Source organism: Eulemur rufifrons, chromosome 3 (assembly GCF_041146395.1).
Source record: "Eulemur rufifrons isolate Redbay chromosome 3, OSU_ERuf_1, whole genome shotgun sequence".
NCBI classification, from domain to species: Eukaryota; Metazoa; Chordata; class Mammalia; order Primates; family Lemuridae; genus Eulemur; species Eulemur rufifrons.
The window spans coordinates 9,370,643-9,390,158 of record NC_090985.1 but is presented as its reverse complement, the minus strand read 5'-3'; the positions used below and the strand labels follow the sequence as shown (position 1 = coordinate 9,390,158).

Here is a 19,516-nt window from a genome sequence, read left to right as displayed (position 1 = left end):
GCTGATTTTCTTAAGTTAGTCTGTCTAATGGTTTGTTTTATTTTTCTGCTGGAAGAGAAAGAATGCATAGTATATAACAGTGCACCAAAGATCTGCAGTGGTTAGTGGCAAGGATTAAAGAAAAATGCAGCAACAGATACATGATAGTTCCCAGTCATGTGGGTTGAGCTTCATTTTCTTTTGTTTGATGCCTCCTTGTAGTGAAGAAAGAAGTTGAAGGTCAGGCTGTTTGCTTTTAAGTTCAGAGGAGTATAATTTGGGGTCTGCTCTGGTCCTATAAACCATGGTGCCGAGACCTTTTTGAAGAATTTTGAAAACTGAAAGCATATTGCTTACTGCTATTAGGAAATCTTTCAAAGAAATAAATTTTTAAAAAGGCCAGATAATTCTTCTTTGATCTTCCTAACAGCATGGTATGGTTTGTGGCAGAGAGTTTGAAAATGTATTAGATTTGTCTTCAGTTCTTACATTCTTGGTAATTGTCAGTTTTCCAAAACAGAGAATAAGGTTTTAATCTCATGTCTTTGGCTGATGTCAGTGGGGCCGAAGTTCTAAATCACCCACGCACAGCACTAAAACCATCACTGTGAATTGAGTCCAGGACAACTTGGTGTAACAAGTTGAGTGTTTTCCAAGTAGGTACTTCAGCATGTTAAGCAGACATCCATCTGAACTATTTATCACTAAGACTCGTGACCATAAAATAGAGCACATTAAACTTCCAGCTGGGTTGTGGGTTTCAGGACATGTCTCAGTTAATTGAAAAAGTGAATGTATGTCAAAAGTTCTTTCTAGAAGCACATTTTAAATGTTATTTCTGCTTTTATGATTCGTTAAATTGGAATTGTCTTTTAGATCTCAAACACTGGCCTGAGAACTGGAATATTACTGGAGTCTATTTAAAAGTGATAATACCACTCCCTTGAAAATTGCCATTGCTTCATTCTCTGTAGGGTGTTGGAACTGGCCAGGAGAAAAGGAACAGGAAGAACAGAACTTGGAAATAAGTTCTGTCCATTGTGTGCTACTTGGTCACTTTCGCACATCAGAATTAGTAGCAAGTTCTCAAGCGATTCCACCACCTCCTATGTTGCCCAATAGGTGCCTAAAATACTAGGCATAGATCTACTAGATTGTTAATAAAGCAAAAGGAAAAATGCACTGTTGTAATTGGAATCTTAGTAAAATCTAAGTGAAAATTATTTTTATCAGAAATATGATAAATTGATTTTTTTTAAGGATAAGGAACTTTGAAGGATATTAGAGTGTGATATACTGAGTTTTTTTTTATTTTGAAAAATATTAATACAAATATTGTTCATGGGTAATTTAACAAAGACCTATGTACCCACCACTCAAAATGAAAACATAGTAATATTCTGTCATTGCTTCAGATTATTTTTTATTTTTTTAAGAAACCATTACAGTTCAAGTTAAATTCCCCTGCGTTTCCCTGCCCCATTCTCTTTCCTTCCTCCCCAGAGACAAGCCCAACATGAATTCACTGTATTAGAAGTCTGTGTTTATAATTTCATCTCGTATATAAACGGGGGGCGGGGGTGTTAGTTTTAATAAATCCTGCCATACGATACATCTCATTTTGTAATACATTGTATTTTGAGGATTCAGCATGTTGAAACACATAGTTCTACTGATCATTGACTTTTAACTCTTACATGCTATTCCATTATATGAATATATTAAGTCTGCTCCACTACTCAATCATTTGGGATATTGCCAACTTCTGTTACAAACAGTGCTGCAATAGACATCCTCACATACGTGTGTGGGTCATTAGGCTATATACCAAGAAGCACTAACTCATAAAGTGGGCATATTTTCAACTTTATTACATGTTGTTGAAGGACTCTCTCCAAAGTGGGTGTATCAATTTCTAGATCCCTTAGCAGATAAGAAGGGTTCCTGCATCACTGTTTTCTCACCAGTACTTAGAACTGGCAGACTTTTATTTTGACCAGTCTGGATATAAAATGGTATTTCTTTGTTTGCATTTCTCTGATTTCTAGAGAGATTGAGCACTGTTTTGTGGTTTTAGTGAATTGCCTGTTCATAGTCTTGTCCAGTTGATTGTCTTGTTCCTATTATTTTATGAGGAGTTGTTAATATTTTAAAGGTACTGTTATTGTGTGCTAGTGCCACATTTTATTTCATTTCTAAATATCTGCCTTTCCTTGTCCTTGCTATGGATTCATTAGTTTTAAACTTATGGCTTAAAGCATGTTTTAATTTAAGTAGAATGAAGTGAATGAGAGGTTCTCCTAATAAACAGGCAAAACTCTGAGAGGGGAAGGAGGGATGGAATTAAGGAAGACGTATTTGAAAGACTTCAGAAGAAAGAGGGGGAGGGGAGCTGTGAAGCCTGTGCACAGGACGGAGGTGATGGGCCAGCTAGCCCAGACCACGGCAGGGCCCTGGTCGCCGGCGACTGTGTGGCAGGGAAGCGGAGACACCACATACCCTGAGGAAGGGTAGTGCTGAGGACGGGCAGACACATTTGCCTTACTAGAAAATGCATCAAGGAAGTTTGCCTCGACTACTTTGTTATGCTTTTTGCTGTGGGTCCAGCTCGCCCACCTCCCTTAAAGATTCACAGACAGAAGGAACTTGGGGAGAAATGTGGTTCCTTTTTTCATTTTTATATGAGGAAACCAAGGCCTGTAGAGAAAGGATTTGTACTAGGGTCACACTAACTAGCAGAGGCAGGACCTAAGTCAAATTGAGTTTGACAGCTGTTCTTCCTGTTCTCCTTTTAATGTTAATAAGCTGATAATTCACATACTGTAATCAAGAGCGTGTCAGGGTATTTGGCTTTTGGGTAGAACAGGCATAGGGTCCACAGACAGACATTTGAGTGGGTGCCACGAGCCAGGCACTGTGCTAGAGAGACAACTGAAGATTCTGCAATGGGTGAGCAATCCTGCTCCAGAGGAGCACCCAGTGGAGGAGAAAAACCTAAGATACCTCAATACACTGTGAAGGGGGGGGGGAAGTGAGTCAAGTGGGCGTTGACGGAGCAACTGTTACAAAAGGAATGGAAAGGCCTTTGGGGTCTGGGGTCTTGGCAGTCTCCTTTCTGGTACCCACCCCTCCCCATCATCACTCCAATACCCCCCCCCCCAACCCCCAATCCTTACGTCTGAGCTAGAAGAGATCTTGGCCCGTAACTTGTGAGTTGACATTGACAGGCCCTGCGGTGCTTCCTGAGTCGTTCTGTGCAGCGTTGCCTAGTGCATGGTGTCTGTCGTTGATTTCCTGAGGGAACCCTTCCCGGGAGAGTCTCTCCTCATCCGTGTCCCCACAGACAACTCTTTTGTTGTTTCTACTCCACCTCTGGCCCAGTTCTGTTTTATGACTTCATGGCAGCACTGAGAGCCAATGGTGGCCCTTCTGAGGTACAGAGGGTTGGGTTTTTACATCAATGGCCCTTGTAGTCCAAGGGAGTGAGAAATAAAAGAACTGAGATAAAATCATGTCCTGGGCAAATTGTGGTTTCTGTGTTCTCTTTCTGGAAGTCTCTCGTTTGCTCTTGAGTCGGGGTTCCCAGAGGTGCTTGCGAGTGGTTCTGTGACCTTTTCATGTGCAGCTCGTCCCAGAGAGTGGGTTGCACAAAGCTCAGGGTAGTTACGATCTCAAGTAAAAGGACGGAAGCAGGTAGATTTTCACATTTCATGTTCTGCACTTTGATGCAGTCATACAAATTTTACAGCCCGCTAGGGACTTTATTTATGTATTTATTTGTGACTTAAACTTACATGTGATGGCAGACACTTTCGTTTTTAGTTTTGGTAGCCTTTCAGCTTCCTGTCTGAGAGGTTCTAGACTTCTATTTTTTGTTAAATTAGAAATCACATCTGCTTTCTCCCCCAAATAACATCACAGGCCTGCTTCCTAGAAGGGGACTGCAGTCTGTAATTTCAGTTAGAGTTGCATTCTTACATATGAGCAACTTCACTTTGAAATTCATCCGCTGCTTGCAGCAGCAATGGAAAGTCAGACTCCAGGATCTGTTTGCTCTGTCATCGTGACCGTGGATTTTGCTTTCTTTGCAGATTGCGGTGCGTTTGTCCACAAAGGCTGCAGAGAAAGTCTGGCCTGCTGTGCAAAGGTCAGAATGAAGGTAAGACATTTCTGGCTAAAGGAAGGCTTAAAATATTTAATAAAAGGGTTTAAACCAGTAAAATCCTCAGGAATTGGGAGCGTTGAGGTTGTGGTGGGTTTTGTTTGTTTTAATCGTTTGGTACCAACCTTGAGACCAGAATAAGCAAAAAATAATTTTTCTCTCAAGTGATCAATCCTCCTTTTGATTAACACACTCAGGGAATTTGCGACTTTTAGAGAAGAAAATGCTTTCAGAACTTGTACGTGTTAGATATACATTTCTTGGTGGCTTTAATATTTCTGTGTTGCTGCTGAAGTGCTTTTCTTCTTAACCGCTTCTGCAGACTTGCTCTGCTGTTCACACCCTTCCTCAGACCGTGATGGCAGCAGGTGTTAATCAGAGGCTTTGATCTGCCTGTGAGGGTGGGGGAGTTGTTACGGTTAGCCCAGCCCATCTGGCAGCACTTTCCTCCACAGGTACATACACTGGATATCTCTGATCACAGGATAAAAAAGAATGAGAAGTGCCCATTGTCTGGTGGTCCCTACTCTCAGCATGCGTGCTATGTAATGATGCCTTTCCAGTGATGCGTAGGAAAAGATTGTAGGTTTAGGGGCGTACCTGCTAGGTGGTCTGTATGGTCTTCAGCGTTCTAGTCGCCCATAAATGTCTTTTTGCTCCGCATCTACACAGATGCTCAACGTGCTGTGTGCTTCCTTGATAACCAAACACATTTATCTAGTGCGATGGCCTCAATCTGGAATGTGTATCAGAATCATCTCCAGGGCTTATTAAAAGACAGCTTACCGGGCCCCAGTCCCAGAGTTTGAGATTTTGGGGTGGAGTCCAGGAATTTGCATTTCTAGTAAGTTCCCAGATGATGCTGATGGTCCTAGGACCTCACTGTGAGAAGCACTGAACTGGCGTAAAGATGGCAAGCTTCTCTAGCCCAGGTCTTACTCAGCCCATGAACGTGTATTTTGTTTGCCTCGTGTAGTATTTTTTTCATTTGAGTTAATGCGTTTATTTAAAAGTCACATTTCATAGCAGAGTGTATGCTTATTTCTCCTGAAAATTTTTAAGTTCTCACAACCGCAGGTCCACTGGTGTTTCCCCTCACCCAGCACTCCGAGTTGTCCTGAGCCTGCTCTGTTTCCTTTTTTCAATAGTACTTACCACCTTCTCAGAGTCTGTATTTAACCATCTTTATTTATTATACATACTTATATATTATGATCTGTACCTTCCCTCTCCTAGAATATAAGCTCCAAACTTGCCAACCATTCTGAAGGCAGGAATCTTTGATCTGTTAATAGAGCCTGAGCACCTAGCATGGTGTCTGGCTTATAGATCCTTCAGTGTGGGAGGGATGGATGGCAAATGATAGTCACCTGGAGCTGAGTGACTGCTCCATCCTTTAGACAGGATAAGTTCCAGACTGCCACTGCCCGCCCCACCTCACTCCTGCCCCATCTTGCTTCTGTCGTTTGCTTCTTGCTCGACCCCATAGTCATTTGACTTTGTGATCTCTGGTAAAACTTACTGCTGTTATGAATCTACTAGGTTCTGTAGAACAGTAACGATACAGATTGAGCATCTCTTGTGTAAGAGAATATAACCTAAAGGGGGGGATTCTGTTTTAAATTGCAAATGACCTGTTTCCTCTAATGATTTATCTCATTAATTGCTTCAGTCTATAATTTCTCAAAGTGTTATATGTTACAACTAGAGTCTTAACCAAAATTAGCATTTTGCCTAAGAATTTAGCACCTTATAATGCCAGTCACTGGGGAAATAGAAATGAAAAAGGCACAGATGCTGCTTTTAAGGAAGCAGCTGTCTAGTGGGAAAGATGGACAGTCAGTTTCCATAAATGAGAAGAAAGGGGTGCCAGGCAGGGCCTTGGGTGAGGAGAGGGAAGAGGCTAGTGGATGTCTTTCCCAAGGAGGCACGATACTTCAGTAGCGCTGAGGTGGAAGAATGTCATGCCTGTGAAGGTAAGAAAGGCATCCTGGGCAGAGGAAACAGCCTCTGCGGCATGGGGGAGGACTTGGGGGGTCAGGGGCTGACAAGTGGGGCAGCCCTCCCTGGGATGCGGGGTGCTAGGGCCGTGCGGAAACAGCAGGAGAGGAGGCTGAGCCTCTGCCCTCTACTCCGGGCTTCTCAAACCTTGACAGAGGGGGAGCTGTCAGTGCAGGCTTCATGAATTTCTTTCTTTTTCCTTAGCAGCCCAAAGGTGGCCTGCAGGCGCACGACACGTCATCGCTGCCCACAGTCATTATGAGGAACAAGCGTAAGTAACACAACCCACCTCCCAGAATTCCCTTTCTGACTTTCTAGTTCTGGACTTTAAAATACTGTCGTAATGGTCATTTATTATTCATAATCCAGATTTGAATACCTATTTTGTGGTAAGTTAGAAAAGACTACCGTTTTATACTGCAGATTCCTTCACCAATAGCTTGACATTATACTATCAAACCCTCTTTGAAGGTTTCTAGAACAGTGTGTGTATTCATCTAAAGGTAACACCTTTGCCCTGTGAGTTTAAGCAGGTGACCCCTGTGCATCTCAATTTCCTCCCTAGTAGCAGTTGAGAATTAGAATACTTGCTTTTAGTGCTTCACAGTTGTGTGAATCAAATGCGATCTTGCTTGTTAGACTTCTTTATAAGCTGTGAAGCTATAGAAATGGTTCATTTTTTCCCCAGGGACCTCAAGTGGTATGCAAAATTAAGTAAATCACAGTCTCCCAGTCATGCAAATTGTTTTCACCAGTGTATGCAAGACTCCACTTTGGTTTTATTTAGTATTTTTCCCTTTTCATCCTCCATTCCCCCCGTAATATATTTAATGTATGTCCTAATCTGCTGTATTGTTAGATACATGTATATCTTTGAAAAAATTCTGTCATGATTTTGTGTTGAATTAATTAAAGTAGATCAGCGGTCCCTAGCCTTTTTGGCACCAGGGACCAGTTTCATGAAAGACAATTTTTCCACAGACCGAGGAGGTAGGGGGGTGTCATGGGTGGGAGGGAGGGGGTGCAGGGCTTGCTAGGTGATACGCGGCCTGTTTCCTAGCAGGCATGGGGGTTGGGGACCACAGAATTAGATAATATGACTTATGCTTATGTATTCTTTTTTTGTTGTTGCTCAATATTGTTTTGGGATCTATGCATGTTGTTGTTGTTATAAGCTACTGCTTCAGACTGCTATATGGTACTCTTATAAAGCATACATCACATTTTAATTATCCAATTCCACCAAAGATAGAATATTTAAATTGCTTTCAATTACTACCATAATAATGCAGTAATAAATATCTGCAGTATTTTTCAAAGTGTAGTTCCCGGACCAGTTAGAAGTGTGTATTCTTGGGCCCTACCCAGATCTGGGAATCAGAAACTCGGGGGTGGAGCCCAGCGGTCTGTGCTTTAATAGATGTCCAGGTGATTCCAATACGCAGGCTAGCTTGAGAAACGCTGCTTTATGCCTGATTTCTCTAACTACTTTCACACAGCTCCAAAATGGCTATACCTGTCTGTACTCCCAGAGAAGATTTTGAATTCCCTTTAGACATATTAAATCCGGTTATTATCCATCTTTGCGTGTAAGACAACTAGAAGAGGAGCTCTGACACCCACCCAGACTGACACCCACTTCAAGCTGTGATCACAACCATTGCACACAGCTTTTACAAGTCTGAACTTCTTTAAACTCTTTTACTGTGACATCCCTTGTTTTTTTTTCTGTGACATTATTCCTTGTTTCAGAAGCCTATTTTCTTTAACTTCAGATAAAATAATGTATCTTTTTTTAAAGTACCTGTTATGTGCCAGGTTCTTTATTTTATTAACTCTGACCCTCCACACATATTCTTACTCCTCACCCCACTGAGGCAAGGTAGTGGTCAGGAGTATAGATTCTAGATTCAGATTGTGTGGATTTGAGTCCCGGTGCCACCGCTTACTAGCTGTGTAACCTTGGACAGTGCTAAACCTCTCTGTGCCTCATTTCTTTCTCTGTAACGGGGGATAATACTATCCTGGGGTAGTAGTCAGGTTTAAATCAGATTATACCTATAAAGTACTTCACAGTAGGCACTCCTCAGGCGTTAGCTTTCGCTGCTATCACCATCACCACAAATAAGGAAACTGAGGTTCAAAAATACCAAGGAGCGTTGAGGCTGTAAGAGACTAAGTAACTTTTCCTCAGGTGGAATATGGATTGATATGAAACAAGGAAAAGCTGCTATTTTCATCCCCCATCTTGTATTTTAGATATAGGTTATTGATAACTTACAGGACTCTGCATAACATGACTTCATTCTGCTTTTTCAGCCTTTTCACTGATCCCTTGTATATATCCTCTATTTGCTTCCTCCTCTGTTTTTGTCTCCTTTTTACGTTAATACTATGTAATTACTCGGCCTTCATTCTTATAGTTCTTCTCATCAGAATTATCCTCTCTTTTCCTTGTCATCTGTCCACATCCTTGCCATTCTTCAAGAACTAGTGTTTCTGCCTCCGTCAGATTTTGTCTGCCCAGTGACTTCCCTTCTGAAACACTTGGGAAGCGCTCCAGCCCCCTTAACACGTAGGCATATTCTCTCTCCTCCCAGTTGCTCTTACTCTGTGGGAACAGGACCCACATCCCGTACTCCTGAGTACTTCCTGCAGCAAGGCTCTGGCCATGTTATAGACTATCATGTTCTGTGTTTTATTGTGTCATCTTCTTCTAAATAGGATTTGAATTGGAAATGAATGATTATATTAATGTTATTAAGTCAGAAACATCCTGAAATACTGTGAAGTCATAACAGCCACCCCAGTCTTACTTCCTTCAGCTCTTGACGGTCCTGGGGATGGACAGATAATGCAACTTGTGTCTGGAGCAGGAGCTCAGTCACCAAGGAAAAACAATTTTTTACTGAAGGCCAGTGCGACTGCTTTAGCAAGTTAGATCTCCATTTTCCTCATTGGTCATGTTAAGGATAAATATGCAGTATGAGAACAAATTACATTTGAGCCATGAACAATGGGGGCATTGGGGTGCCAGCCCCTTGCGCAAGTCAAAAAAAATCTATATATAACTTTTGACTCCCCCAAAACTTAACCACTAATAGTCTACTGTTGACCTTACTGGTACATAGGTTAAATGTATTGCATACTACATTCTTAAATTAAGCTAGAAAAAAAATGTTATTTTAGAAAAATGGTAAGGAAGAGAAAATATATTTACTATTCGTGAAGTGGAAGTGGATCATCACAAAAGTCTTCATCCTCATCTTCACATTGAGTAGGCTGAGGAGGAAGAGGAGGGCTTGGTCTTACTGTCTCAGGGGTGGCAGAGGCAGAAGAAAATCCATGTGCAAGTGGACTCTGCAGTTCATGCCCATGTCGTTCAAGGGTCAGCCATTAAGTGACATTAAACAAGTGGTACATTTTCCTCATCTGCAAATTAAAGGAATTGATCAAAATCTATACTCTTAAACAATGAACAGAAAAATCACTTGAGCCTGGAAAATATGTAGACTTCCTGGTTCCACCCCCAGAGGACAAGGAGGGCTGGGAATTTCATATCTAACAAGCATTTAAGACATTTTGTGGTAGGTGGTCCCAGAGAACACTAGTCCCAGTTATCTCTAAGGTTCCTTTTATCCTTAAAATGCTTTTAGTCTTATTTTTAAATTTTAAAATATTTAATGCTTTCACATGATTCTTTATCCCCATTGCCTCATTTCCATCCCACCCCAAAGGCAGCCACTTTTCTTAGTTTTTTATTTATTTTCCTAGAGTTCCCTTATTAAAGTAAAGCAAATACCAACCTGGATTATTAATTTTTCTTTCTTTTAAGCATGAAATAGCCTGTTGTGTACTTTGTTCTGTACCTTGATTGTCCCCCCTTAGTGTATCATGGAGATCTGTGTGAGTACAAGGGGAGCATCCTCATATTTTTTAAAGCTGCATAGTATTCTGTTGTGTGATGCACAATAACTTACTAACCAGTCTTCTTTCATTACTCATTTGTGTCATTTCTGATCTTTTGCTTTTACCAACAAGATTGCATTGAATAACTTAGGACATACATCATTTTAAAAATATACACATACATCTTGTAGAATAAATATAGTCTAAAAGTGAAATTACCGGATCAGAGACTATAGGCATTTACAATTTCGATAGTTATTGCTGAACTACCCTCGAAGAGTTTTTGTACCAATTTACATTCCCAAGGCAAATCTGTTTTAAAGCACCTTGCTTTTGTTTGGCATTTGTCAGAAGTCAGTACTAGGTAGGCATGGACCGGTGATGGTTTAATTAGTGTCCTCTTTTCCTTTGCAGCCTCGCAGCCCAAGGAGCGCCCTCGATCTGCAGTCCTCCTGGCAGAGGAAACCACTACCACCCCAATATTTCCTAACAGACGGTCCCAGCAGAGTGTCTCGCTCTCCAAAAGTGTCTCCATACAAAACATTACTGGGTAAGCAGAGATTGAAAGATAGCACAATTGACATCTAGGTGACAAGAGCATAATAATAATCATATCATTTGACAAGAAGATTGTTCTTTTAGAAATACGTGTGTAACATCATGGGTTGGTGCCCGACTGGGTGGTGCAGGCGAGGAGGATGGGGACTATGTATTGATGCCGTGACTGCCGTTTTGCCTCAAGGATCTCCTTTAACCACCTTTATCAGGCAGTTGCTCTCTAGGCTTTTGTACATGATCAGACCTGCTTTTGAAGAAGCTGAGTTCTCAAAAGATGATTTTAGATCAAAATAAGAAGTAGGAATAGGAAAAAAGATGATTTAATTCTGAATTTTTGGTTGTAGCCACTTAGATTTTCAGATGTTACACTTTTCTATTGTTCAGATAAACCTGGTTGTTTTATTTCTTTTTAAGCCCTTTTTCCATCCTTGCCTCTTAATACTTTTCAGTTTCATGGAGGTGCATTATGACCCATTGACTGCTACTGGGTTCCCACTCACTCATTTGCACTGAGTTTCTTTTGTGGCCCCCTGGCCAGGCCTTGGCTGTCAGGTGGTTAGCACAGGGCTGATTATGATGTGACTGACTGTTTTGGGTAAGATGCCTGGCCTTCCCACCAAATAAATAAGTCATCTTAAATGTAGGACTTGAAACACCTCTTACATGTCTCTTAACCTAAGTTGAAGGAAAATTCATAACTAAAGGGTGCAAAGTCTCCTTCTGTCTGTATTTCCTAACCTCTGTGCTGGCGAATGTTTCTTCCTCCTTAAAAAAAAAGTTTCAGGTATTTTTGTTTTGTTTTGTTTGTCTTTATATTTTCATTATCCCCAAAAGCCTTCTTTTTAGGGTTGTAACATTACTAAAGTTTATTTGCATTGTGACTTCGAAAAGTTATTCTTTAAATTAAATTTAAGGTTTTAAAGGACTCTTGCTTGTTTTTGTGTCAAACACCAAACATTTATTGGTGCCTACTATACTAGTTAATGACTTGGGGTTGATAAAGTCCAAAGAATATAGGTTATTATAAGTGCTTGGTGTGGCCGGGTGCGGTGGCTCACACCTGTAATCCCAGCACTCTGGGAGGCCAGGGCGGGTGGATTGTTTGAGCTCAGGAGTTCAAGACTAGCCTGAGCAAGAGCGAGACCCCCGTCTCTACTAAAAATAGAAAGAAATTATATGGACAGATAAAATATATATAGAAAAATTAGCTGGGCATGGTGGCACATGCCTGTAGTCCCAGCTACTTGGGAGGCTGAGGCAGAAGGATCGCCTGAACCCAGGAGTTTGAGGTTGCTGTGAGCTAGGCTGACGCCACGGCACTCTAGTTCAGGCAACAGAGTGAGACTGTGTCTCAAAAAATAAATAAATAAATAAATAAGTGTTCAGTGTATAGTTATTTAGAAAACGGGGAAAATAGTGTAGTGGTCAGGCAGTAAGTTTTAAACAGAAATTTCTTATATAACATTTAAGTATAAATGGTTTAAAGGGGGAAAGATCTCCTTGCTTCATATCATTATAAAAAATAAGGGGACGGGGTGCTCGGTCAGGCACGGAGGCTTACACCTGTGATCCTAGCACTCTGGGAGGCAGAGACGGGAGGATTGCTTGAGGTCAGGAGTTCGAAACCAGCCTGAGCAAAAGTGAAACCCCATCCTTACTAAAAATAGAAAAATTAGTCAGGCATGGTGGCACACACCTGTAGTCCCAGCTACTCTCGAGGCTGAGGCAGGAGGATCACTTGATCCCAGGAGTTTGAGATGGCAGTGAGTTATTATGATGCCACTGCACTCTATCCAGGGAGACAGAGACTCTGTCTCAAAAAAAAAAACTCAAAGCGTTCAAAAAGTTTTGAGTTTACCATAATATTAAATATATTAAATCCTTCCAAACTTCATTTACTGTTGCCTGTTGCTGTGTACCTTACATAAGTACTCTGTCTTCAGTCACTGTAGTACTTTCAGCCAGCTGTCATGTTAGAATTTTTCAAGTACTCATTAAAGAATACAAACTCAGGCTTATTAGAGTGTATTTGACAGTATGTGCTTCTTTTTGTCCCCAGAGTTGGCAATGATGAGAACATGTCAAACACCTGGAAATTCCTGTCTCATTCAACAGACTCACTAAATAAAATCAGCAAGGTCAATGAGTCAACAGAATCACTTACTGATGAGGGTAAGAAGTATTTGTGGCCTCTATTTTATACCTCCGTAGAGACTGTGCGCGATCAACCTAGAATAGAAGTGTTGATGGAATAATAGGGCCTGCCTCCTCCTTGTGAAGATTCTGTAAGTAGTCTGAGAAGCCTCAGCTGCTTTGTAATGAATGGATAATCAAACCTACTCTATTATTTGTCCACTGAAAGATGTCATTGATTTTAATGCAGGCATATCTTTAGTACAAATGCTTTTTCTTTCCCTAAACTTTTGTACACATTCAGTTCTAGATCTCACAACACACTGTAAGCCTATTCTCTTAAACATGTAAAGGCACCGGGTTCTTCTAACTCCTATTTCATGTAGGAGTCATGTCTTAATTATGTTTGGTTTATATGATGTTCACTCTCAACCAGGGTCTTGAATATAGAGCCTGTACCTCCCAAACAGACCACTGGCTCTTTTCTACTACTGGAATATCCTCTCCATGAATGTCCCATGTGTTAGTGCAGCGTGGTCGTGTCTTACAGAGTCAGCCATCACCCTGAGGAAAATCCAGTGTAGGCTTTTTAGGGGTCGCAAACCCAAGATTCTGATACTGACTGTTTGGTATTTTGAGGAGTAGGTACAGACATGAATGAAGGACAACTAATGGGAGACTTTGAGATTGATTCCAAACAGCTGGAAGCAGAGTCCTGGAGTCGGATTGTGGATAGCAAGTTTCTGAAACAGCAAAAGAAGGATGTGGTCAAACGGCAAGAGGTGATTTATGGTGAGAGTCTTCATTTAGCTCTGCTTGTATTTGATTTGCATTGTCTAGCATTTTTAAGCTGGTGACTTGTTGGGCAATGGAAAATCAGCTATTGTGTATGTGCCTCTTAAAGGCTTCCTTTAAAAACTTCAAGGCATAGAGATACATGGTCTTGTTGGTGTTCTTTTCTCCCTTTTGCCCCGCTCTATTTTTTTAAATTCTATGAACATTTTATTTATATATGAGTGCTTATTTTTACAGCAGTCCTAGAAGGAGATCTCTTGTGAAAGTACAGTTTAGTTCCTTACCTTTACTAGAAGCTAGACTAAACACAAGTCATTTCTAGAAACTGGGAACACAGGCTAGTATGAGAGGTACTGAATCCAGTGAAGGCCTCCCTGAAAACCACTATTTAAGACTGATGGAATCCAGCATACCTATCATAGAAAGTGGTGTTAGGACACGTGAAAAATAGAGGAATAAGATGAGAACACTTTGGGGGAAAAGATAGCTATTGATCCAATTTTAAAGTTTAAATTGGACTGTGAAATAGCCTTATGACGACAGCAGGTGATCTTTGAAAGAGAATCCTTTATAAAATTACGAATATCCCTGACCCTTGATCTTCATCCTCCTTCTAGAGTTGATGCAGACAGAGTTCCATCACATCCGCACACTCAAGATCATGAGTGATGTGTACAGCCGGGGGATGATGACGGATCTGCTTTTTGAACAGCAGATGGTGGAAAAGCTGTTCCCCTGTTTGGATGAGCTGATCAGTATACATAGCCAATTCTTTCAGAGGATCCTGGAGCGGAAGAAGGAGTCACTGGTGGATAAAAGTGAAAAGAACTTTCTCATCAAGAGAATAGGAGATGTGCTTGTAAATCAGGTGAGCAATGGGAAGGATTTCGGGTTCTGCTCCCATGCAGTGGGGAAAAAAAAAAAGCTTTGGAGTTCAATAGGCATGCATTCATGTCTTGTTTCTACCATTTATGATCCTTGTAAGCTTAGGGAAGTTATTTATCTCTCTGAGCCTTGATTTCCTTTTCTGTAAAATGAGGACAGTAGAGTTTCTCTCCTAATGCTATTTTAGATAGTTAAAGGGAGTGTGTTTATAAAGTACCTAACATATATGGCAGATACGCAATAAAAGTTAGTTTTTCTTCCTCAGAGCCTATACCATCATCAGAAATAGTATAGTTTAAGAAATCAGGCCAGATGCAGTGGCTCACACCTGTAATCCTAGCTCTCTGGGTGGCTGAGGCAGGAGGATTGCTTGAAGTCAGAAGTTCAAGACCAGCCTGAGCAAGAGCGAGACCCCGTCTCTATTAAAAATAGAAAAAATTAGGTGGACAACTAAAAATAAAAACAAAAAATTAGCTGGGCATGGTGGCGAGCACCTGCAGTCCCAGGTACTTGGGAGGCTAAGCTGGGAAGGTTCGCTTGAGCCCAGGAGTTGGAGGTTGCTGTGAGCTAGGCTGATGCCACAGCACTCTAGCCCAGGCAACAGAGTGAAACTCTGTCTCAAAAAAAAAAAAGAAGAAGAAATCAAAAACATATTCACTAGAAGTCTTCAACTTTCCCCTCTGCCTCAAATCAAAAGGATCTCATTTATCTAAAAACCAAGTAGAGCACAGAAAATGGAGTAAGTGACTATCTGTAATAACTTTATAATGTATTGTTGAGATTTTCCTCAAGGTGTAGTATGGTTTTAATCTCCAAAAAATTCAGTTAAAAATTATTTTGATACTTTCAGATGTGTTTGTCATAGACAGCTTTTAATGTTTCTTTTAAAAATATTCTTCTTGAAAATAATGTTGACAGTGTAACCTTAACAGGCAGAGGGGCATGACATGCACATCTGATTAGATCTTTTTCCCCCAGCAAATTTCTGCTTTTATGTAGAAGCAGAGGCTTAATTTTTGGAACATTTCTTTTTGAGATTAGGGAATTTTGTCCTTCTGTTATATTCTTGAGCCCATACACCTCACTTCATTAATTCATCAGTACATTCATTCATTCTCCAAGTATTTACTGAGTGTCTGTTAAATGCCAGGTGGAAGTGCAAAGGTGAATATGGCTTGGACGTCTGCCTCAGGGAACTCATAGCAGTAAAGACAGGCGTGTCATATAAAAGCAAATGCAGTGTGGTAAAAGCTTGAGCAACAGATAGGGCCCAAAGTGGGACCTACCCTCCCCAAACATCCTTCCCAGACTTTTTCCATTTCTCTCTTTCTGTCCCTCCTGTCTGCTTCAGACCTGCGCAGGTGCCTCATCTGACCTTGACTTGTATTACCATTTGTACCTCCTTGTATTTGTGCACGTTCTCTAGTGAGATCTTTGATGATAGAATTCAGAATTGAGTCCCGTGGATCCATTCGCTGGTTCCGTCTGCCAGGGCTAAGTCAGCCTTGTCGGGCGTTTGCTTTATGGTATGAACAGATTGCTTACAATCTCTCTGCCTCCGCTTCTCCTTGGTAAATGGGGAAAGGAAAGGCTACCCTGAACCCTTTTCAGGTTTTTTGGAAAGGATCAATTTGTGTTGCCTCCAGAGATTTTTAGTATGTGGAACTCAGTGCTTACGTGTGTCATATGGGCTACATAGAGATACTCACTGATTTACCCCAAAGTGAGCATGTCTTCAACTGAGCTGTTGAGATCGTACACATTTGGGAATGATTTGAGGACCATGCAGAATTGGTAGGCCTGCTGGTCTGACGGAAGTAGGTAGGATAAACAGATCTCTAGGGTGATGATGGCTGTTTCTGATGTCTGTCTCATTTATCCAGGTCAAATTCTTAAGACAAAATATCTCATGAAAAACTTCTAGTGAGTCTCCTTGTTTTATTAGTGTGTTTATGACAAATGGAAGTTAGAACACACTTTGCATTTCTTACGTCCATAGTGCATAAATATTTCTGGAAGTTTTTGTTTATTTAAATATATATAACAACTTTATTGATTTAATTTATATGCCATACAATCCACCCATTCAAAGTGTACAATTAAATGGCTTTTAGTATATTCACAGTTGTGCCACCATGACCAGTCAATTTCAGAACATTTTCATCACCCCAAAAAAGAAGCCCCACGCCCATTAGTAGTCACTGTCCCTCCCCCGACACACACTAAACTGCCGAGTCCTAGACAGCCACTCGTATACTTTCTGTCTCTGTGGATTTGCCCATTCTGGACATTTTGTATAAATGGGAAAAAAATAATATTTGGTCCTTTGCGAGTGTTTTTTTTTGTTTTTACTTAGCATAATGCTTTCTAGCTTTATCGAAATTGTAGCATGTGCTTCGTTCCTTTTTGTGGCTAAATAATATCCCATTATATGAATATGCCTTGTTTTGTTTATCCATTGGTGGACATTCTGGTTATTTCCATTTTGGGGCCATTATTATGAGTAGGGCAGCTATGAACATTTGTGTACAAGTTTTTGTGTGGACATATGTTTTTATTTCTCTTGGCTATACATCTAGGAGTGGAATTGCTGGGTCATATATATGGTAACTCTATTTAACCTTTTGGGTAACTGCCAGACTGTTGTCCAAAGCTACTGCACCATTGAAATCTTTTGGGAGCGTGTATGAGGACGCACTCTTGGCTTTTATAAATAGACTGGAAACTTTTTACAAAATGGCATTAAGAGTTTGGCTCCCTGAGTTATGGTATAACTTCTGCTCTTTTTTTTCTCTGCAGTTCTCAGGTGAGAATGCAGAACGCTTAAAGAAGACGTATGGCAAATTTTGTGGGCAGCACACCCAGTCTGTAAACTACTTCAAAGACCTATATACCAAGGATAAGCGTTTTCAAGCCTTCGTAAAGGTACTGATGTAAAACATGAAAATCCCTGTCACCGTCGAGAGCAATGTGTCGCTGTCAGTTTTAGCTAGAGCTGCCTTCTTCATGTAGTTCCTAACAGTTTGTTTCCTCCCTTGCAGAAGAAGATGAGCAGCGCAGTCGTGAGGAGGCTTGGAATCCCGGAGTGCATACTGCTGGTGACCCAGCGGATCACCAAGTACCCAGTTTTATTCCAAAGAATATCACAGTATACCAAAGGTGAGTCTCCTTTATACTTTGGTGTTCTGTGCCAAAGGACTCTGTGTCCAGTAGTACTAGAGACCCCATAGAAGAGCTGTTTCGTGCTCTAATAGGTCTAAAAGAGATCTGTGTTATCTCGAAAGGAATTTTCTTGAGTGAGAACGCAGACGGTTAGGTCACGTGTAGACGACAGCAGAAGGAAAGGGACCGCCTGTTGATGCCATCAAGAGCTCAGGGACCTGAACAACTTATTTCTCCCTTATCATCAGACTGGGAGATAACTCCCACCATTTCTTCCCAGATGTGCTGGAATTGCTGCTGTTTCTCCTTTAATCAGTCCTTACTGGTTTCTCTCTCTTGGCTAGTCCTGCTGGGCAGTTAAAGATTACAAAGCAGTGCATTAAAAATTAGGTAAACCAAAGACATAAATTAAAAAAACTTGTTCCTCTCTCTATTACTTTCCCTCCCTAAAAATACTGGGTTCCTTTTGGTTTATTTTTTTTTTTATTTTTATTTTTTTTTTATTCTTTCCGATCTTTCTCCTACCTTTTGGTTTAGAACATAGCATGTAATTGCATTTTTTTATGTCATTGAAAACGTCTAACTTCCTTTAGAATTAAACTGATGACAACAGTAGGAATAGGCACGTGACCTCTGATGGCACAACCACAAAGGGAAATGATGTGGAGCAGGAAAGCAGGATTCTCTCCCCCTGTACCCTTGTCTGAAAGGAGTCATTAAAAACAGAATTATTCTTTCCTTCCAAGACAATGAAGTGGAGCAGGAAGATCTCTCACAGTCCTTGAGCCTGGTAAAGGATGTGATTGGAGCTGTGGACAGCAAAGTGGCAAGTTATGAGAAGAAAGTACGTCTCAATGAGATTTATACAAAGACAGACAGCAAGTCGATCATGAGGATGAAGAGTGGTCAGATGTTTGCCAAGGAAGATTTGAAACGGAAGAAGCTTGTGCGAGACGGGAGTGTGTTTCTGAAGAGCGCAGCGGGGAGGTTGAAAGGTAAGGCTCGGCTCACTTTTGTCTGAGCCCAAGTGTGTGCCCAAGTGGAACAGGCAAAATCCAAGTGCTTTTCTTGGAAATTCACCACCAGATTTTTTCCTAGAGAGTCCCATATCCAAACATCATTTAACCAGCGCAGCAATAATTTAATTGTTCTTAATCTTACATCAAAAAGGACTGGTTTGAGATAGTTTACAAAATGATACAAAACACAGTAAGATGACAAGAAAGTGATGAAGTCAAGGAAAATGGAAAGTTAAGGTTTTAGAAAACAAAGCAAAAGGTAAGAGTAGTACGGATGTGCAAGCTGTTGAGGAAGACGTATCCCCTGTAAGAGATGGACAGCCAGTTTGGGACAGAAGGCTCTGGCAAAACTGTTGCAAGGAGAGAGACACAGTGAGTGAGACGGTTTCACAGAATCCGCGAGATTAAAAACATATCGCTTGGCCGGTAATCCTAGAATTCTGGGAGGCCAAGGCAGGAGGATCTCTTGAGCTCAATCAGGAGTTTGAGACCAGCCTGAACAAAAGTGAGACCCCATCTCCACTAAAAATAAAAAAATTAGCCAGGCACCATGGTGTGCACCTGTAGTCCCAGCTACTCGGGAGGCTGAGGCAGGAGGATCATTTGAGCCCAAGAGTTGGAGGCTGCGGTGAGCTGTGATGACACTACTGCACTCTACCCAGGTTGCCAGAGGTAGACTCTGTCTCAAAAACAAAAGCAAAACATACCGCTTGTTCACAAGAGATTTTAGAGGAATCTGAGAAGTTAGCGAAAGTTAAATTTAACTCACCTCATCTAGATTTATTATTATACTTTCTGATATATCTCTTATTTTTCTCTAAAGCAAAAGAAATCATGAAAGATTCATTTTCTATTTGGTTTTAATTTTCACTTTTCAAGTGCTCAGCTAGTATCAGGTTACGGAAGTTATGAG

At 41.0% G+C, this 19,516-nt stretch overlaps 1 protein-coding gene across 3 annotated transcripts in view; it reads left to right on the top strand.

The window, feature by feature from the left end:
• Positions 1 to 19,516, top strand: part of AKAP13 (A-kinase anchoring protein 13) — a 164,856-nt gene that overhangs the window by 128,754 nt on the left and 16,586 nt on the right. For 2 of the 3 annotated variants that reach the window (XM_069466637.1, XM_069466635.1), the window contains 9 exons: positions 4,071 to 4,138; positions 6,347 to 6,413; positions 10,466 to 10,601; positions 12,669 to 12,781; positions 13,385 to 13,534; positions 14,155 to 14,405; positions 17,222 to 17,347; positions 17,464 to 17,581; positions 18,331 to 18,579. In XM_069466637.1, coding sequence (XP_069322738.1) covers positions 4,071 to 4,138; positions 6,347 to 6,413; positions 10,466 to 10,601; positions 12,669 to 12,781; positions 13,385 to 13,534; positions 14,155 to 14,405; positions 17,222 to 17,347; positions 17,464 to 17,581; positions 18,331 to 18,579 — 1,278 coding nt within the window. The remainder of the gene's footprint in view (positions 1 to 4,070; positions 4,139 to 6,346; positions 6,414 to 10,465; positions 10,602 to 12,668; positions 12,782 to 13,384; positions 13,535 to 14,154; positions 14,406 to 17,221; positions 17,348 to 17,463; positions 17,582 to 18,330; positions 18,580 to 19,516) is intronic. The other variant, XM_069466636.1, reaches the window with a different exon arrangement.